This window comes from Bufo gargarizans, chromosome 4 (genome assembly GCF_014858855.1).
Source record: "Bufo gargarizans isolate SCDJY-AF-19 chromosome 4, ASM1485885v1, whole genome shotgun sequence".
Lineage (NCBI taxonomy): Eukaryota > Metazoa > Chordata > Amphibia > Anura > Bufonidae > Bufo > Bufo gargarizans.
Genome location: NC_058083.1, coordinates 96,254,303 through 96,276,661, shown reverse-complemented (window position 1 = coordinate 96,276,661; position 22,359 = coordinate 96,254,303). Strand labels below are relative to the sequence as shown.

The window sequence follows — 22,359 nt, the reverse complement described above, 5'->3', positions numbered from 1 at the left end:
GACCCGAGTGGTTTGCACGCTGTGCCATCAGAGCCTGAAGCGAGGCATTAACGTTCTGAACCTTAGCACAACCTGCATGACCAGGCACCTGCATGCAAAGCATGAACTGCAGTGGAGTAAACACCTTAAAACCAAGGAAGTCACTCAGGCTCCCCCTGCTACCTCTTCTGCTGCTGCCGCCTCGGCCTCTTCCTCTGCCTCTGGAGGAACGTTGGCACCTGCCGCCCAGCAAACAGGGGATGTACCACCAACACCACCACCACCTCCGTCACCAAGCGTCTCAACCATGTCACATGGCAGCGTTCAGCTCTCCATCTCACAAACATTTGAGAGAAAGCGTAAATTCCCACCTAGCCACCCTCGATCCCTGGCCCTGAATGCCAGCATTTCTAAACTACTGGCCTATGAAATGCTGTCATTTAGGCTGGTGGACACAGACAGCTTCAAACAGCTCATGTCGCTTGCTGTCCCACAGTATGTTGTTCCCAGCCGCCACTACTCAAGTGTGCACTGCGCAACACCATCTGTAGCAAGGTCCACCTAACCGCAGACACGTGGACGAGTAAGCACGGCCAGGGACGCTATATCTCCCTAACTGCACACTGGGTAAATGTAGTGGCAGCTGGGCCCCAGGCGGAGAGCTGTTTGGCGCACGTCCTTCCGCCGCCAAGGATCGCAGGGCAACATTCTTTGCCTCCTGTTGCCACCTCCTCCTTCTCGGCTTCCTCCTCCTCTTCTTCCACCTGCTCATCCAGTCAGCCACACACCTTCACCACCAACTTCAGCACAGCCCGGGGTAAACGTCAGCAGGCCATTCTGAAACTCATATGTTTGGGGGACAGGCCCCACACCGCACAGGAGTTGTGGCGGGGTTTAGAACAACAGACCGACGAGTGGTTGCTGCCGGTGAGCCTCAAGCCCGGCCTGGTGGTGTGCAATAATGGGACGAAATCTCGTTGCAGCTCTGGGACTAGCCGGTTTGACGCACATCCCTTGCCTGGCGCATGTGCTGAATTTGGTGGTGCAGAAGTCCATTCACAACTACCCCGACATGTTAGAGCTGCTGCATAAAGTGCGGGCCGTCTGTTCGCGCTTCCGGCGTTCACATCCTGCCGCTGCTCGCCTGTCTGCGCTACAGCGTAACTTCGGCCTTCCCGCTCACCGCCTCATATGCGACGTGCCCACCAGGTGGAACTCCACCTTGCACATGCTGGACAGACTGTGCGAGCAGCAGCAGGCCATAGTGGAGTTTCAGCTGCAGCACGCACGGGTCAGTCGCACTGCGGAACAGCACCACTTCACCACCAATGACTGGGCCTCCATGCGAGTCCTGTGTGCCCTGTTGCGCTGTTTCGAGTACTCCACCAACATGGCCAGTGGCGATGACGTCGTTATCAGCGTTACAATACCACTTCTATGTCTCCTTGAGAAAACACTTAGGGCGATGATGGAAGAGGAGGTGGCCCAGGAGGAGGAGGAGGAGGAGGAAGAGGGGTCATTTTTAGCACTTTCAGGCCAGTCTCTTCGAAGTGACTCAGAGGGAGTCTTTTTGCAACAGCAGAGGCCAGGTACAAATGTGGCCAGCCAGGGCCCACTACTGGAGGACGAGGATGAGGAGGAGGTGGAGGAGGATGAGGATGAAGCATGGTCACAGCGGGGTGGCACCCAACGCAGCTCGGGCCCATCATTGGTGCGTGGCTGGGGGGAAAGGCAGGACGATGACGATACGCCTCCCACAGAGGACAGCTTGTCCTTACCCCTGGGCAGCCTGGCACACATGAGCGACTACATGCTGCAGTGCCTGCGCAACGACAGCAGAGTTGCCCACATTTTTTATTTTTTTTTTCCGTTTTCAAAATACTTTATTGTTATAATACAAAACTTTATATCCATATTACTTTGCAATATTATAAAATTCATAAACCCGTCAATTCTATTGAGTGACATTAATTTCACTTCGCCAACCCCCCACCCAACCCCACTTTGCAGGAGCAAACAAAAAAAAAAAAAAAAAAAAAAAAAAAAAAATTCCTTCATAGAGAGCCTAGGGGGGAGAAAGGTTCTGATTAATTAACCCTATTCCAATCTTTCCAGAGTTTTTCCCACTTCAAGTAAGATCCTCTTTGTTTGTGCAGAATCTTTTCATAAGTTTTCACTTTCTTGACCAGGCCCAACCAGTTGTCATACTCTGGAGCAGAAGGGGAAAACCATAATCTAGTGATCAGGAGCCTAGCCAAAAACATAACCTTGATCAGCAATTGACGTTTTATAGGCTGGCAATTAAGCTCCGATAAGTCTCCCAGGACCCATATCCTGGGTGACAAAGGGATAGAGATGTTGAGTTTGTGAGCCAGATTGTTTTGGACCAGGCTCCAGTATCTGCTCACCGTGGGGCAGTCCCAGAGCAGGTGTAAATGATCTGCCCCAGGATCGCCACAGCGTGGGCAATCGGAAGAGGCCCTAAGGCCTCTTTTGTATAACCATGTGGGTGTCACATAAATTTTGTGCAAAATATTAAATTGTACAACAATGTGATAAAAATTGTGTGAAACCAACTTTAAACTATCCCCCATGTTCTCCCAACTTGGAGAACCCACCTCTGAAAGTAAGGAAGACCAGGCTCTCTGTCCTGGAGAAAGAACATCCGAAAAAAAGTTATTCATTAAGTGTTTATAACAGTGTGATATTTTAATTCTCGTGACAGTTTTCTTGCAAATTAAATCGTGTAGAAATAAAGGGGTATCAATAAAAAATTGGCTATCCGACGTGCAGGATAGTGCTGACCTCAGTTGGAAATATGGAAACCAAACCACCTCACCTAAATTTGCCCTTTGTTTTAGTTCCATGAGGGGCAATATTTGTCCCTCACTGACCACTTGGTGTAGATACTGAACATTTTTGTTCCTCCAATACTGGCAACAATTTAAGTCATTTAAATTAAGGAGCTTAAAGTTGTGCCACAATGGGGTACAAATAAGTGACGCCTTAACTCCACACCATCTCCTTATGGCCAACCAAGTCCTCATAGCCATTTTGCAGAACAGTGTATACCCACTCAGTGTGTTTACTAGATAATCAGACTCCAATACAGTGAAGAAATCCGAGAATCCTGAGTCTTTCACCACTCTACTGCAGAAAGGGCTATTTTCCCAGTCATTAAAAAGACATAATTGGGAGGCCATAAAGTAACCCCTAAAATAGGGGAGGTTGAGACCTCCCCGCTCATAGGGCATAGAAAAGTAGAGTGCCTTTAGTCTCACACGCTTCCTCCCCCATATTAAATCATTGAGCATTCGGTCTATCAGTCTGAAGTACTTATCTGCAATCCATACAGGCGAGTTGCGCAGAATATAAAGAACCTGGGGCAGCACTACCATTTTTATTAATGAGATTCTGTCCGCTCTAGAGAGCAGGATTTTTTGCCATACCTTAATTTTAGCCCTCACCTTCATCAACAGCGGAATCAGATTTAATTGTAGATATTTATGCGGTTTGGCAGAAACTGTTATCCCCAGGTATTTTATTGACTCAGAGATCGTCAACTGATTATCCCATTCGCCACGCAGCTCGTCTATAGGAAGGAGGACGGTCTTATCCCAGTTGATCTCCAAACCGGATGGATCAGAGAAGAGACCAACCAGCTCCATTATACGAGGGAGAGTAGTGTCTGTTTGATGCATAAAAACCAGGATGTCATCTGCATAGAGTGAAACACGATCATACTCCCCATTTATGCCGAAGCCGGCCACCTTTGAGTCCTGCCTTATACTAGTTGCTAGAGGTTCGATGTAAATATTAAATAGCAGGGGGGAGAGTGGACAGCCTTGACGGGTACCTCTTTCCAGGATGAAACTCTCTGTCACTGTCCCATTAATCCTGATCCTGGCAACTGGGGAATTGTATAACAGCTGAATCATTGCCATAAATTTTGGTCCAAACCGCATTTTCTTCATTACCTCCCAGAGGAAAGTCCACTCCACCCTGTCGAAGGCTTTGGTAGCGTCCAACGACAGGATGGAGCGGGCACCACCTCCCGGGGACTGAATATTCGTAAATAATCTATGCAAGTTATGCTGAGTACCCCTTTTTGGCATAAAGCCATTTTGATCTGGATGGATAATGGTGGATATGACCCGCGACAGCCTTCTAGCCAGGGCTTTGGATAGTATCTTAGCGTCCGAGTTTAATAAGGAGATTGGTCTATAAGAGCTCAATTCTGCCGGGTCCTTATCCTTTTTTAAGATTAAGACAATGAGAGCCTCCATCATGGAGTTTGGTAGTCCCCCTCCCTGTGTTGCTTGGGAAAAAACCTCGAGCAGCTGAGGAAGAATCACATCACTATACTTACGGTAAACCTCGTATGGCAGGCCATCCAAACCTGGCGATGAGTTCCCCAAAATAGACCCAAGGGCCTCCTGCAGCTCTGAGAGAGACAATTCCTCTTCCAGATATTTTATTTGAGCTTCATTTAAGGTGCAGAGTGGAATTTTCTCCAAGAACCGCGTCGCCAGTTCAGATGTCAAGCCAGAGGAGGATTTATATATCTGAGCAAAGTAATACAGAAAAGTATTCCTGATTCCTTCTGAATCTGTTATAATTTCCCCCTCTGTATTCCGAATCAAGGTAATAGATAGATTTTTCTTATCTTGTTGTGAGATTATTCTGGCTAGAAGCTTACCCGGTCGTCCAGACTCGGAAAAATAATTTAACCCCTTAAAAAATACCCTATGGTTTGCCTTCTCTGTTACACAACTCTCCAGGAGGCAGCTGGCCTTCTGCATCTCTTCCCTGTTGTGCTCAGTAGGTTGCCTGATGAATCGCTCAGTTGTAGATGCCGCAGTCTTAGCCAATTCCTCCTCCTTCCTTTTAAATGTTCTCTTTAGTGCAGCAATCTCACTTATAAAGGTCCCCCTCAGGTATGCTTTCAAGGCATCCCATACCATATTGATATTTGCAGAGGGTAGATTCACCTCCCAAAAGGAAGAAATCAGCAGTTTAATAACTTGATGATTTTCCATAATAGTGAGCCAATATGGATTCAGCTTAAATCCCAGCCCCCTAATATCCTTGTTCTCCCTAGTGCAAACCTCAATCAAAACGGGCGAATGGTCTGAAATTGTTCTTACTCCATATCGCACCTTGAGGATATTACTCAAGTTACACTCATTAGTAAGTGCTAAATCGATCCTAGACATTGCTCTACCGCCCCTGCTAACACAGGAATACACTCTCTTTCCTCCGCCAAGATGTTCCCATATATCCACCAGCCCTACTTCCAAGCAAAACTGAGACAGCGGGGAGTTACAAGAATTCCTCCGCCTTTCTGTATCTGATGAAAATCTATCTCTGTTAGGGTCCATGACCGCATTAAAGTCTCCCATCAAGATCAACCAAGATTCTGGTCTCCTTTCAGAGAAGAGCATCAACTGGGTCAGTGGATACATTGAAAATGGCGGGGGTATATAAAAAAAAGCGAGGATATAGCTGCATCCAGACAGCTCGCCATGAAGGAAGATGAATCTACCCTGTTCATCTATATGGGATTTTATAAGGGTGAAATCTATGGAATTATGGATAAGAACTGAAACCCCCCTAGCGGAACTGCTGAAAGTAGAATGGTAAGATTGGGAATACCATCCCGTTGTCAAACGAGACACGGTTTCTTTAGTTAGATGGGTTTCTACTATGCAGATGATTGCTGGGAGATATCTTTTTACTGCATCCATAATGGCCTGTCTTTTTACCTTTTCCCCCAGCCCTCTGACATTCCAGGATACCATTCTAATAGACATCAATTACAAAAAAAAAAAAAAAAAAAACCCTGCCTGCAAAGTGGGTAATCATCCCCCCCCCCCCTTCTCCGTTGATTCGCCCGGTCTATTCAGCGAACCTCTAACCTCCGGCCGTTCTCCCCCATTCTAGCCCACCCCCCTCCCAACCCTCCAGTAATGAAAGTACACAATGTCAGATGCCCTTTTGATCCATCCACTCTTCACTTGTTGCGGTGTCTCAAAGAAAAGGGGAGTCCCATTGTGAATCACTCTCAGTTTCGCTGGGTACTGTAGAGAATATTTAATCTCCTTGGATGCTAGGCGTTTCTTTATCTCTGTGAAATTTCTTCTTTTTTCTTGAGTTTGCCGAGCAAAATCAGGGAAGAAGAGCAGCCTTGTGCCCTGATATTCAATGGGTGTCAATTCTCTTGCTCTTCTCAGTATCATATCTCTGTCAGAGGACAATAATAGTTTCATTATAATTGCACGCGGGGGCCTCCCTGGAATAGGTTTCCCTCCTGGGATTCGATGAGCTCTTTCAATTTGAAATCCCGATGAGAAGTTATCGCTACCTAGGCTATGCAGAACCGCGTCTTTAAGTTGTTCCTCTAAGAGTCGACCTTCCACTCCTTCTGGGAAGCCAATTATTCGGACATTATTTCGCCTTGACCTATTTTCAAGGTCCTCTAACTTATTTTGAAGTGCTTGATTTTCTGAGGCGAGAAGCATAGTTTTAGATTTTAACATGTCCATGTCAGTTTGCAGAGAGGCAACTGTTTTTTCCATATGCAAGACTCGATCTCGGATCTTTGCTAGGTCATCTCTTATTAAGGATATATCGATCTGCATTGACCCCAATTGAGCGGACATCCCTTGTACTAAGTTGCCGTTGTTTTCCACGGCGCCAAGGATTTTGTCCAAGAGAGATGGATCGTATTCAGTTTGTGTTTGTGCAAGGAGGCCTTCCTCCCCCGTCTCCTGATCTGCATCCTCCAATCCGTCCTCAGACTGATCAACTTTTTGGGGAATTTTAGCGAATTTTCTCAAGTTAGCAGAGGGATTCGTTTTTACTGAGTTCTTTTCGAATGGGAGAGGTGATTTCAGGAATTTATCAATTCTATTTTCTGGAGTTTTAGAGCCCACCTTGATTACAGAGGAATCGACTGAACGTCGCTTTGGGGCCATTCTTTCATAAGAAGAAAATTTATTCTCTTCTCTTTTTTTTTTTTACCCCCCCTTTTCCTCTCCTTTTTTCCCTCTCTTTCTTCCCCCTTTATCCTTGTCCTCCTTTTCTCTCCTTCCTTTCCCCTTTTCTTTCCTTTTCCACCCCCACCTCTTCCTTCCCTTATTCCCTTCTCCCCCCCTTATACCCCCCCCCCCCTCACCGGGGACGAGAAAGGGAAGGAGAGAGCGGGTAAGCAAAAGGAAAACACTTCCAATCAAAAAAAAAAAAAAGGGGGACTATCTCCTCCGTGTGGCAATCTGAGAGAGAAGAAAAAAAAAAAAAAAAAAAAAAAAAACCTGCACACCAGGGATGGAACGGCTCAGAAAAAACTTAGGAGAGTCAAAAATAGGCTTTTTTTTTTTTTTTTTCTCACGTGTCCGGAAAGGAAGTCCTACTCGCAGGGCACTCCACAGCCGATATCCAAATATCGAGGGCAGACGAAAGGGATGGCAACAGTTCAAGGTAGAGGGCACCAGCAAAGTGGGGATCGAGATGACAGACAGTCCACAGCAAGCAAGCAGCAGGTGGAGAGACGACCCAGCAGCACACAATCCGGACGATCATTCAGCTGAAGCCCGCCTCCGGAGCAGAGCCAGACGGTCCGACAACAATGCAGAGCAGAGCAAGCAGCAGGGAAAGGAACGGAGGATCCCACCGCACACCGCACCGCACCTCGGCCGGCAAGCGACGAAAAGCAACGCACCAGGCAGCCGGACCCAGAGAGCACGAGGTAAAAGCCTACAGCGGAGAGAGGAGATAGCGCCGGGTCGCAGCACTATCCATCAGCTGTTCAGCATCAGCTACTCGGATAGACGCGAGAGCCTGGGAGGGGGAGGCCGGTGGAGGGGGAGGACGAGACGCGACGTATTCACGTCATCACGCCGTTCCTGCAATAATGAGTTGCCCACATTTTAACGTGTGCGGACTACTGGGATGCCACCCTGCTGGATCCACGCTACAAAGACAATGTGCCCACCTTACTTCCTGCACTGGAGCGTGATAGGAAGATGCGCGAGTATAAGCGCACGTTGGTAGACGCGCTACTTAGAGCATTCCCAAATGTCACAGGGGAACAAGTGGAAGCCCAAGGCCAAGGCAGAGGAGGAGCAAGAGGTCGCCAAGGCAGCTGTGTCACGGCCAGCTCCTCTGAGGGCAGGGTTAGCATGGCAGAGATGTGGAAACGTTTTGTCAACACGCCACAGCTAACTGCACCACCACCTGATACGCAACGTGTTAGCAGGAGGCAACATTTCACTAACATGGTGGAACAGTACGTGTGCACACCCCTCCACGTACTGACTGATTGTTCGGCCCCATTCAACTTCTGGGTCTCTAAATTGTCCACGTGGCCAGAGCTAGCCTTTTATGCCATGGAGGTGCTGGCCTGCCCGGCGGCCAGCGTTTTGTCTGAACATGTATTCAGCACGGCAGGGGGCGTCATTACAGACAAACGCAGCCGCCTGTCTACAGCCAATGTGGACAAGCTGACGTTCATAACCATATATTATTGTACTCCAGGGCACTTCCTCATTCAATCCTATTTTTATTTTCATTTTACGATTATATTACGAGGCTACCCAAAGTTGAATGAACCTCTCCTCTGTCTGGGTGACGGGGCCTAAATATATGCGAATGGACTGTTCCAATGTTGGGTGATGTGAAGCCTGATTCTCTGCTATGACATGCAGACTAATTCTCTGCTGACATGAAGCCATATCCTCTGTTACGGGACCTCTCTCCTCTGCCTGGGTGCTGGGCCTAAATTTATGAAAATGGACTGTTACAGTGGTGGGTGACGTGAAGCCTGATTCTCTGCTATGACATGAAGACTGATTCTCTGCTGACATGAAGCCAGATTCTCTGTTACAGGACCTCTCTCCTCTGCCTTGGTGCTGGGCCTAAATATCTGACAATGGACTGTTGCATTGGTGGCTGACGTGAAGCCTGATTCTCTGCTATGATATGAAGACTGATTCTCTGCTGACATGAAGCCAGATTGTCTGTTACGGGACCTCTCTCCTCTGCCTGGGTGCTGCGCCTAAATTTTTGAAAATGGACTGTTACAGTGGTGGGTGACGTGAAGCCTGATTCTCTGCTATGACATGAAGACTGATTCTCTGCTGACATGAAGCCAAATTGTCTGTTACGGGACCTCTCTCCTCTGCCTGGGTGCTGGGCCTAAATATCTGACAATGGACTGTTGCATTGGTGGCTGACGTGAAGCCTGATTCTCTGCTATGATATGAAGACTGATTCTCTGCTGACATGAAGCCAGATTGTCTGTTACGGGACCTCTCTCCTCTGCCTGGGTGCTGCGCCTAAATTTTTGAAAATGGACTGTTACAGTGGTGGGTGACGTGAAGCCTGATTCTCTGCTATGACATGAAGACTGATTCTCTGCTGACATGAAGCCAAATTGTCTGTTACGGGACCTCTCTCCTCTGCCTGGGTGCTGGGCCTAAATATCTGACAATGGACTGTTGCATTGGTGGCTGACGTGAAGCCTGATTCTCTGCTATGATATGAAGACTGATTCTCTGCTGACATGAAGCCAGATTGTCTGTTACGGGACCTCTCTCCTCTGCCTGGGTGCTGCGCCTAAATTTTTGAAAATGGACTGTTACAGTGGTGGGTGACGTGAAGCCTGATTCTCTGCTATGACATGAAGACTGATTCTCTGCTGACATGAAGCCAAATTGTCTGTTACGGGACCTCTCTCCTCTGCCTGGGTGCTGGGCCTAAATATCTGACAATGGACTGTTGCATTGGTGGCTGACGTGAAGCCTGATTCTCTGCTATGATATGAAGACTGATTCTCTGCTGACATGAAGCCAGATTGTCTGTTACGGGACCTCTCTCCTCTGCCTGTGTGCTGGGCCTAAATATCTGACAATGGACTGTTGCATTGGTGGCTGACGTGAAGCCTGATTCTCTGCTATGATATGAAGACTGATTCTCTGCTGACATGAAGGCAGATTGTCTGTTATGGGACCTCTCTCCTCTGCCTGGGTGCTGGGCCTAAATATCTGACAATGGACTGTTGCATTGGTGGCTGACGTGAAGCCTGATTCTCTGCTATGATATGAAGACTGATTCTCTGCTGACATGAAGCCAGATTGTCTGTTACAGGAACTCTCTCCTCTGCTTGGGTGCCGGGGCCTAAATATCTGAGAATGGTCTTTTCCAGTGGTGGGTGACGTGAAGCCAGATTCTCTGCTATGGGACCTCTCTCCAATTGATTTTGGTTAATTTTTATTTATTTAATTTTTATTTTTATTCATTTCCCTATCCACATTTGTTTGCAGGGGATTTACCTACATGTTGCTGCCTTTTGCAGCCCTCTAGCCCTTTCCTGGGCTGTTTTACAGCCTTTTTAGTGCCGAAAAGTTCGGGTCCTCTTTGACTTCAATGAGGTTCGGGTTCGGGACGAAGTTCGGATCGGGTTCGGGAACATTTTCGGGAAGTTCGGCCGAACTTCTCGAACCCGAACATCCAGGTGTCCGCTCAACTCTACTAATAAGCCCTTTTATTTTTTTCTACTAATACATGGCAATGAGGCTCTAGAACATATAACTGCACCGCTAATCGGCAAATAGGCCTTTACTTTTTTCCACTTATACACGCCACAAAAGGCTTTAGAACATATAACTGCACCACGGAACGGCAAATAATATATATTTTTTTGCCACTAATACATGTCAAAAAGGGCTTTGGAACATATAACTGCACCGCTGCATGGCATATATATATATATATATATATATATATATATATAGATATACATTTTTTGCCACTAATACACACCAAAAAGGGCTTTAGAACAAATAACTGCACTGCTGAACGGCAAATATATATTTTTTGCCACTAATACATGCCAAAAGGGCTGTAATTTTCTCAATTCACCACACAGCGGTAAATAATTATTTTTTTGCCACTAATACACGCCAAAAAACGCTTTAGAACATATAGCTGTACCAGTGAACGGCAAATAGGCCCTTACTTTTTTTCACTTATATACGCCACAAAAGGCTTTAGAATATATAACTGCACCGCTGAATGGCAAATAATATATATTTTTTGACAGTAAAACATGCCAAAAATTGCTTTGAACATATAACTGCACCGCTGAACAGCAAATATATATTTTTTTTGCCACTAATAAATGCTAAAAAGGGCTGTAATTTTCTTACTTCACCACACAACGACAAATACATTTTTTTTTTCTTCCACTAATACACTCCACAAAAGGCTTTCGAACATATAACTGCACTGCTGAACGGCAAATATATATTTTTTTGCCCCTAATACATGACAAAAAGGGCTTTAGAACATATAACTGCATTGCTGAAGGGCAAATATATATATTTTTTTTGCCTTAATACACGCCAAAAAGCTGTATATTTCTCACTTTACCACACAACAGCAAATACTTTTTTTTGTGCCACTAATACACTCCACAAAAGGCTTTAGAACATACAACTGCACCGCTGAACGGCAAATAATATATATATTTTTGCCACTAATACACGCCAAAAAGGGCTTTAGAACATATGACTGCTCCGCTGAATGGCAAATAGGCCCTTATTTTTTTCGACTTATAAACGCCACAAAAGGCTTTAGAACAAATAACTGCACCACTGAACGGCAAATAATATATATTTTTTTGCTACTAATACACAAAAGGGCTGTAATTTTCGCACTTTACCACACAATGGCAAATACTTTTTTTTTTTGCCACTAATACCTGCCAAATCTGGAATGATTCCTCCCTATCCTTTTCCTTAACTTCTATACAGCAAAATAAAAGATTTAAAGTCTTTTCTAGCACTGTCCCTAGCACCTTCTGACGTCTCTCCCTGCACTAAGTACACTGGAAAATGGCAGAATCCAAGATGGCTGAGGCTATTTATAGGGCTGTGACATCACAGGGCTGCTGAATTGGCTGCATGCATGGCATTGTGGGTGATCCCTCATTCCCAGAGTTCCTTGCTCCATGTTCTAACCACAAAGCGTAAGGAAATTCAGATTCGGTGCGATTTAAAATTTTTTTTCAACTTCGATTCGCTCATCTCTAATCAAGGTCTTATACTGATCTCTAAAATTTTGGCAGACCGAATTATGGCCCTACGGTATTTCTCCCAAATTTCACTTACCTTTCTTGATATTCATATATCTCCCCTTCTGGGGACGTCCCGAATTCCCCCAGCCCAAGTTGAGAGCTCCTTCTGATTCTGGAGGAATAAAGGTATTGTGACCCGCTGCAGTTAATTAATTTATCAGGCAAAGCATGGTACTTTGCCTCTGTCTACCAGATACCAAACATGAAAATTCTCCAGTACTTACAGCTTTCCTGCTTTTGGCAAAAGAGACTTAAAAAGATTGACCATGAGGTAACCAGCAACTCCTTTGATGATATCATAAATAGACCGGGACATCACCACTCTATTTCATCTTTATATCAAGTTTTCCGGGATCCCTTGTTGACGACCCACCTATCCTCAAATATAATTTTTTTTCTAAAAATGGTGGCTACACAGGTTACAAAGTGAAAGTAGGAAGCCTCGGAACACAATATGACCCGTAATGCTGTACAGCCAGTCAATCAGCAGAGAGCATGGGGAGACTGCAGGGACATTGTAGGCTCAGTATAATCACCCTGAGCATCTTGTTCCCCTACTGCGCCATTTATTCTTAATCTGTTCAGTCATACATAGACTTACAGTGCATCAGACTTAGTCTTAACAGGCAGTGTCCCACTCCATAATACTACTAGCCAGAGCAGAAGGTGAGGCACAGTCAGGGTGCTAATGTTGGCTCTACGGCCCTGCGTCAACACATGGAGTGTCACCATAAACTGGCCTGGGAAAGCCGTGGCACTAATGTAGTGGTAAAGCCTGATGCAGAAACCGCTGTATTTCCCAGATCCCGGACGTCTTCTCCAGCAGGTAGGGGTCCTCAATCTCAGCAGAAGAAAGCTGTAATTCTTTCCCTTTGTCTCTTTCTCCTGATGCTGCTCCTTCTCCTGGTCAGGTGTTTTGCCAGCAATGGATGCACTCATCCAGAACTCATTCATACAGAAACTGAACATGCACCTGGCCAAGTTACTGGTGCTACTGTCCCTCCCTTTCTATATTTTGGATGAGCACTGCACATGTGTGCTGATCAGAAGGCCAGTCCCTGACATGTGGAGCTGTAACTATGGCCAAGGACAACATATGTCCTTTACAGCCCACTGGGTAAATGTGGCAAATTGGCCAGGCGATGGAAATGCTGCCTTCACATTGTAATCATGGGATTTGTAATCCAATGGCCTCCTCATCCTTCACCTTGTCCTCAGCCTCCACTGTAGGCACAGTTCAGATTGGTCCTCCAGCATAGTACCACCTATGCAAACATGGTGTTGTTACGCATCTGGTCAGCATAGACGAACAAAGTCACACCAGGTAGGAACTGCTCCACGCCATCAACCAAGAAATCGAATCTTGGCTGTCTCCTGACCAACTATAGATAGGAACCATGGTCATCGATAATGGGAAGAACATTATGTGTCAGGGAGGGCTAACCCATGATCCCTGCATGATGCAGGTCTTCAATCTGGTTGTCACCCAGTTCCTGAAGTCTTCCACCCAACTGCAAGATGTCTTGAACATGCAAGGAAGCTGTGCATGCACTTCAGCCATTCTTACCATGCAAAACACATCCTCCTTGAGCTGCAAAGGTAGAATGTTCTTCCCTTACAATGCCTCATATGTGACATTTCCACATGTTGAAACTCCACGCTCCACATGTTGGGCCTACTGTATGAGCAGAGGAAACTCGTGATCAATTTCTTGATGATGCAGGCGGACAGAACTATTCCCCGTTGTAACTTTGACGTTAGACAGTGGGAGCGAATGTGTGACACATGCCGTTTGCTCAGGCCCTTTGAGGAGGCCACTTTATTTCTCAGTTGCCAGGACTATGGGATGAATGATGTCATTCCACTCCTTCAAATACTGGAAGGGATATTGATAAATCTGACTGGCAAGGGGACAGAAATCATGGCGCCTACATCTCAGGGCCATTTGAGCCCTCTGGAGGCTGAAATGGCACAGGAGGAGGATGAGGACATAAACACCCAGGAATTCCATACAGACTTAAGTGGTTTATCTGCCCTATTGACAGGAGGGGAGCAGGAGGAGCTTGAGGGCAACGACTAAGATGACACAGAAGACCCCAACAGACTGTTGCAGTATGCAGTGAAAATGGAGGCAGGGAGTCCCTCACGCAAATTGCCAGATGCGTGCTCAGTTGCTTGCATAGCGCTGCCACTTTATCACCATTCGGTGGGGGGGGGGGGGGGGGATGAAAAATCCAACTACTATAGAGCCATCCATTGTAGATAGTTGGTCGCTGTCTAGGTGCGCCATTGCCTATCCTCACAAATGTCTAACCGGGGGGGACCTTCTGAGCTCACACTCCACTGCCATGACTGCTGGAAGGGGGGCAGGAGTAGCACCAGCTCCATCAGCAGCAACTTAGGTTTGATTCACTGATGAGTACTACCCAACAGCAACAGCAGGGCATAGAGCAGAATCTGAACCAGCAGGTAGTAGCACACTTGGAATGCACCCTGTCACCCCAGATCCAAGATCCTCTGGACTACTGGGCAGCCAAACGTAAACTGTGGCCGAAAATGGCCGAGTTTGCCCTGGGCAAGCTTTTCTGCCAGGCCAGTAGTGTGGCATCAGAGTGGGTGTTTGGTGTAGCGGGTGACATAGTTAACCCAAAGAGAACTCGCCTGTAGTGTGCTGCCCCACTGGAACGTTTGTGACAAATGGCCTGTGACAAATGCCACGATGCTGCCACCTACCAGATGCCACACACCTGCTGCCTGTACTGCCATCTGCTCCTACTGTGATCTGCCACCATCTTGTGCTGTTACTGCCATGGTGTTGCCCCCCTCCCCCACCCATTCTGTTCTGAGGCCACTCTTCATGCTATTGTCATCCTCACCACTCTCTTATGGGGCCACTATTGTGACTCTTCATGCTGTTGCCGCCATCACTAGTCTGCTTCGGGGACCCTAGTGTCCCTGTTTGGCTTTGTTGACATTGCCCTTTATTTTTCCATTCTTGTGATCCGTAAAAAAAAAAAAAAAAAAAAAGGTACTGTCATTTGAGCATCCATAAGGCCAATTTTGCATCAGGATTTGATCACGATTTGGAAGCCAAAAGCAGGAGTTGGTCCAAAACACAGAAGACCTGCACATGTTATCCCCGTTTTGGAGCCACTCCTGTGTTTCCTTACCAATACTAATCAACTACTGATGCAAAAAAATGACCAAATACTGACCATGTGATAGAGGCCATTAAAGTCCATGGAGGACCTCTTTTCCATCTGAATAAAACGAATTTCAGGTGCAAATTGCCAAAACTCATGCAAATTGACCATGAGGCCTACACGGTTATAATTTTGCATCAGGATATACACAGAATATATGCAAATATAACAGTTTACCTCTGTTTTGGACACACTCCTGTTTTTGATCAAAGATTGATCAAATGCCGATGCTCAAACTACAGGATGTGCTTTTTTTTGGGTTGTTCTTCTGATGGATCAGAATAAAAGAAAAATACAAAAAACAGTGATGTGAATACAGTCTTACTGCTGACCCCCTCCCTATTGTCATGGGGCCACTAATTGAATCTTGGGCCACTGTACTGTTAAGTCCACACAAATAAGTTAGACCTGACGCTAACATTGACCCTTTAAGGCTGAGTTCACAATCTGTTATTTGGTCAGTTATTTCCATCACTTATTGTGAGCCAAATTCAGGAGCCAAGACTACTCTCGGATTAGGTATCATGAATCGATTTGCATGTATTCTGTGGTATTGACCCACACCTGCTTTAGGCTGAAAATAACTGATCAGAATAACTGTCCAAATAAGTGAAGTGTGAACTGAGCCTAATAGTGTCGGACAGGCATTCTACAGCTAATAAAAGGGATTCAAATGTATGTGTTTGCACTGCCACAACATGGATTAAAAGAACCTGTATGATGGGGCGCATGTCCATATGTGTGACTTGCCTGTCATTCGGATGCACAATAGCTGTTTCTCTAACAGAAAGGACAAGCTATTCATGTTTCTACAATGCTAAATTATGTACACTGAGATACATTCTCCCTAAAGTTTAACAGCAGGCAGGGGTAAACCTGATTTAATGTGCTTTGCGATTAATACATTTTTAACAAAGTTAATTTTTTGAGAAATTCAGCAAAGCGACTAAATCGAATTTTGGAAAACTTTGCTCATCTTCAATTACAAAGATGGGAATTGATGCGTAAGCATGTGATTTGTGAAAAGTGGAGGGAGACCCACTTTAAACCTATCCATGGAGCTACTTATGGTTTAAATCTCCCCGCAACCCCTACATATCCCCATAGGCTGACCGCATGTCCCAGATGTAAAACTCTATTCTCCAATATGTGTCATGGTCTTTGGACATGCTCACAGATTATCCCATTTTGGGACCAGGTGATCTGCTATATCAAAAGCCTATGGGATGTGACAATAGATCGAGATCCTGTGCTACTGATTTTTCAATCTATAACTCCAAGTCACCTAAGGTCCACATGTATACTACACAAGATTCCTCCATTGCTGCAGGTCATCTTACTGTTAGCGAAATTATGCATCTTAAAGTACTGGCTTCCCCCCACTATTCCGACCATGACATTTTTGACCACTCAATTACACCACTATTTTAGTCTTGAATGTGTAACTATAATCCCTGGCAGGCAAATTTTTAATAAAGTGAACATTTCTGACAATGGAAGAATTACAGAAATTGATGGAGCAGTTTTAGGATTCTCAATGGTACCTAGTATAAAGTCTGAAAGTTTAGGATCTTTGCATTTGAGCCACTGAATGCCCTGTGGAGGATTTGATGGGCTAGAGGGATCCAGGGGGACACTTTATACTCTATTGGGAGTCAAAATTACAGTCATAGGTAGGGTCAATCCTTGTAGCTAGAGAGATATAGAAAGCTTCTTCATTTCTCCTTCCTTGTTTGTATTGCATGCATTAGGAAAGCACTTGTCTCCCTACCTGAAGGGATACCTTTGCACACATATGAGAACATGTATGTTATTTTTAGATCACAATGATTTATTTATTTTTTGTATTTTATGTTATAAAAACTCAGCCAATAAAATATTTTGGAAAGAAGAAATGAAAGAAAAAGTCAAAATAGCAGATTTTTTTTACTTCACTACGTTTCACACAAAATGTAATAGAAAGTGATCAAAAAGTCATACACACCCCAATCTGGTATAAATGAAAAGTATAGATAAAAAAATTAGCCATCACACAGCTCCATACTCACAAAAAAAAAAAAAATAAAGTTATGTGGGTCAGAATATGGTGATGCAAAGACAAAATTAGTTACTCATAGAATAAAAGTAATAGGTCAGTTTTACCACAACTGTGGAAGAATAGTGTTTTTTTTTTTATAATTCCAACCCATTTGGAATTTTTTCCTGCTTCAGACAACTTGTTCCACAAAAAAGCTACTTTCACACTTGCGGCAGAGTGATCCGGCAAGCAGTTCCGTCGCCGGAACTGTCTGCCGGATCCGGTAAAACGTATGCCAACTGATGGCATTAGTAAGACTGATCAGGATCCTGATCAGTCTTAAAAATGCCTGATCGGTCAAAAAAATGTATTGAAATGCCGGATCCGTCTTTCCGGTGTCATTCAGCAAAACGGATCCGGCATGCGCAGACCGGAAGGACGGATTCGGCATTCGGCATTTTAAATGCCGAATCCGGCACTAATACATTCCTATCGAAAAAAATGCCGGATCCGGCATTTAGGCAAGTCTTCCGTTTTTTTCGCCGGAGATAAAACCGTAGCATGCTACAGTTTTCTCTTTTGCCTGATCAGTCAAAATGACTGAATGGAAGACATCTTATGCATCCTGAATGGATTACTCTCCATTCAGAATGCATGGGGATATACCTGATCAGTTCTTTTCCGGCATTAAGCCCTTTTTCGGAACTCAAAGCCAGAAAAGAAAAACGCTAGTGTGAAAGTACCCTTATACGGCTATGTAAATGAAAAAATAAAAAAAGTTATAGCTTCAGAAATGCTGGGAGTAAAAAACAAAAATGAAGAACAAAAAAATCACCTGGTCCTGAAAGGGTTAATGTGAATTGCCTTCTGGCAAGGGTTTTGGTAGCATCATATGTTGAATGAGAAATTTTAGTCCTTAAGAAATTCAAGATTAGGTAAGGGTGGACACATCAGTATTATTTAGAGCCTAGGGTTTCTGGTAACTGCAATCCACCATGAAACATAATCATCTCTGTTGTATAAATAGTTATAAAAGTCAAGTCAATCCTGTCTGTACATTGTGTTTTATTTATACAGAAAGCACTCCATGCTTGAGGCATCGCCAGAGAGTGCTCGGAGCCAAGAAACTCCATATAGGTGAATTTATGCCAGAATGTGATGAAAAGGGTAACTACCTTTCCGAAGCAGTGTTATGGTACCACTGGTTACTGTTGGTGTGTGGACGAACATGGTGCTGAACTACCGGTTGGAAGAGCCAAACAGGGCAAGGTTAACATATCAGTGTGAATATACAGGTATTAGTCCATTTAATACATGTTGGTTTGATCTCACTCGCTACATAGGGCTAGGTTTCTTGTCTTCATCTCACATTACTAGCTACCATATATGTTACTGTACTCTTTGCATTCACTTGTGTTAAAGATGCCGAAATGTTACTTCATAGTAGAGCACATACACAGTTCTCAACCACCGAGTGTGCAGTTTCCTTAATGATGCAGCCGACTAACAAAAGAGTTATGAAAAAAAGACTCAAGTCCAACTAGTTCACCATATTAATCTCTCATGTTGATCCAGAGCAAAACAAGCTAGTTTTCTTCATCTTGGAGGGGGGAATGTCCCAATTTCAGACTATATTGAAACACATTAGTTTTATATAGTAGTTATAAAAAAATGGTCTAGATACCAGCAACCCAGGAAACCCATGGACCTGCTCTGGGGTCCTTAGTGAGAAGGGACCAGCCTTCATTTGCAAGAGAGGTTCTCCTTTAGGATGGTCACAAACAACATAGTCACAGCAAAAACAGAACTATATTTTGTTCATATCAAAGACTGATAATGGACGTTCTAAAACTCGAACACAGTGTTCCTCAGCTCTTGTCCTCAGGGCCCACCTGTCGGTCATGCTTCACTAGAATGGAACAAACTGGACTCTCCCTAGGTCTTATGGCAGCCTGAGTGGCTGGGGGTCCATTTTCATATTTGCTTATTTTTTGTTTGCACATCATCAGTTGCATATAACTGCTTAAAAAATAACTCTTACCTGGAACAAACTACCATACCTCTCATTACATGCAGATATTTTTCCTTTGGATTTCACACAAAGCATTGTTTCTATATCAGAAAATTTTCATACACAAGGAGTACAATGTACACCTTTATACTAAAGCTTTGCATTGTATAAAAATCTCCCCCAGAATTGAAACAAAATTGAAATGACAAAAGAATATGCATTGCTTGGTGATCTTCTCCCCCAATGTATAAGCTGCAGGTTACCATGTTCTTGTGAATAAACTATACTATTTGAAGATAACAATATTGTAATGCTTTTCTATGATTAGTCAAAAACTGGAATGGACAATATGACTGTTGGTTATTATGTATCCATTTTTAGAAAGTAAAAAGCCCTGCATGAAAGAACGCCGGAAAGTGCTCACTGGAGGGCAACCTTTACCAGGGGCTTTTATACCGGATTGTGATGAGGAGGGCAACTACAGTCCAAAGCAGTGTCATGGCAGCACCGGTTATTGTTGGTGTGTTGACGAAAATGGTGCAGAGATTTCTGGTTCAAGGACTCCACCTGGACAACAGGTTCCAACATGTGGAACTTATGGTAAAAATGTCCTCTCACATATTCTACCTGTGAATTTATATTATTAGAGGTAGTTATTACCGTTAAAAATATGACTGAGTCACTATGATGGTTTGTCAATAGTAAATACATTGTCTCACTTTAATTTTGTTTTAAAGTAATAGAGGAAGGGATGGTAGCCTTCAATTTTGGATCTCTATAAGAGAAATTGGATTGTTGGGGCTAAAGCAGCTCCTGTGGACTGAAAAAAATATATAATTAACTCACTGAACGGACTGCCTATTACTACTACATAATTTATTCAAACAAGATTATTATTTGTTTTCTATTTGTCTTATTAGCTGGAGCAACTTGTATAAAAGACAGATATAAAGTGCTTGGTGCAGGGGAAGCTATAAGAGGAGTGTTTGTACCTAATTGTGATGAAAAAGGAGACTACAGACCAAAGCAGTGTCATGGCAGCACCGGACACTGTTGGTGTGTTTCCAAATACGGTGTAGAGATACAGGGTACAAGAGCCGCACCTGGGCAGTCACCCCCTACATGTGAGATTCCAGGTGAGAAACTTTAGTCAATAAGGACTGTGTAATTCTTCCTTTCCCCTGTGGGGGGCTGGTATAAAACTAAACACTTGTTATGGGGTTCCACCATAAATGACAACTAAATCAGGGGGTTCTAACAACAGGACACTTTGTGATCAGCTTGGCATTAGGGATACACACAAAAAGAAAATTCCAAAGCAGACATCCACTTTAAGTACATAGCATGTGCAAGGAAAAGTAATATCACTACTATTTAGGAGAAACTAAGGGCCTTATATTTATACTATGCATTTCCTCCTTCAGTGATATCTATAGCCCAATATTCAATTCATATCCCAAATATTTAGTGGCACCATTTTATATAAATTAAAGCAGGATTTGGCATTCAGAAAAAGCAGTTTGTCTGTCCTGGCACAGTAATGAGGAAAATGAAGTAGTCCTCCAGTGCCCAAATGTAGTAAAAAAAAAAAACATATGAGTGGCTGAAAACCTGCAAAATATCACCAGAAATTGCTTAGGTATAGAAAAGTTTATACACAGTGGGATGAAAAGGCTACAAGCACCAGCAGTTTACATAAACACCATCTGTACAACCAAACACAATGTGGAGATTTATCAAAACTGGTATAAAGGAAAACTGGCTTAGTTGCCTATAGCAACCAGATTTCACTTTCCATTTTCCAAAGGAACTCTTTAAAATGAAAGGTAGAATCATCCAGTTTTCTTTTACACTAGTTTTGATAAATGTCCTCCACTGTGTTGAGCTCTAGATAAGAATGACTAAAGTTCAGAATTTGCTTCAGCCTGTATTGAACTATGCATCATCCTGCACACTCATTGTAACACCATACAGTGATCAAGTGGGCTGCCATTCATCTGGGGGTGGGTGGCTGTACAGGGTACACAATTGCTGCTTCTCTCTTTGTAAATAACCAACAATATAGGGGCATGGCCAGCCGCGACTATGAGCAGACGTGTGTGAGTGAGCGCCGCCAGAAAGACCCCCAACTGTAATCATCCTGAACTTACACAGCAGCCAAAATTCTCCCACCTGGAAGTAGAAGGTCGGGTAAACCCCGGGAAAGGAGTATGGCTCGTAACAAGACGCTGACCACGGCTGAGAGACTCAAAAAGTTTGCCCACTCAATCCCAAAATTGCGGTGTCTCCGACCAGCGAGGAGGATGACCAGACCTCTGAGACAGAACCCACGCTGAAGCAGGTCACAGCTCAACTCTTACAAGCTATCTCTGCCTGCAGAGCTACTCTATAGGGCAAGATGGAGGAGGTCATGGTCAACCTCGGCCTGCTCAGACAGGACATGCATAACCTGAGGAACCGGGTCAAAGAGACAGAGGATCGTATCTCTAGCCTGGAAAACTCTACTAATCTAATCCCTGTGCAGCTTACTGCACTAGAGAAGACAGTAGACTTTAGGCAGCAGAAATGCGATGGTTATGAAAATCGCATAAGACGTAATAACCTGCGCATTGTGGTCTGCCATAGCGGGCTTAAGGGACTAACCCATGCAAATTCATGCTTAATTAGATCAAGTTCACCTTCCCGGAAGAAAACTTCTCCTCTGCATTTGTGGTGGAATAAATGCACCCGATTCTCGCCAAATCACCACCACCAGGCGCCCCACCACGCCCCATGCTCGCCCGCCTTCTCAACTCCACAGATCGAGACCATGTTTTGCAACTTGCCCGGTGCAAGCCGGAACTTCACTTTGAAAACACAACCATCATAGTATTTCCAGACTTCTCAGCTGAACTGCAAAAGAGAAGAGCGACCTTCACGGCTGTGAAGAGGAGGCTATGAGCGATGAACCTGCAGTACTCTATGGCTTACCCAGCTAGGCTATGAGTGGTGGGTGGCAGGACATCAAGGTTTT

General features: G+C 44.5%; 1 protein-coding gene across 2 annotated transcripts in view; it reads left to right on the top strand.

Moving 5' to 3' along the window:
- LOC122935126 (saxiphilin-like) overlaps positions 1–22,359 on the top strand; it is a 133,900-nt gene that overhangs the window by 30,454 nt on the left and 81,087 nt on the right. The window contains exons 5-7 of one of the 2 annotated variants that reach the window (XM_044290889.1): positions 18,413–18,630; positions 19,728–19,946; positions 20,267–20,482. In XM_044290889.1, coding sequence (XP_044146824.1) covers positions 18,528–18,630; positions 19,728–19,946; positions 20,267–20,482 — 538 coding nt within the window. In that variant the 5' untranslated portion in view covers positions 18,413–18,527. The remainder of the gene's footprint in view (positions 1–18,412; positions 18,631–19,727; positions 19,947–20,266; positions 20,483–22,359) is intronic. The other variant, XM_044290890.1, reaches the window with a different exon arrangement.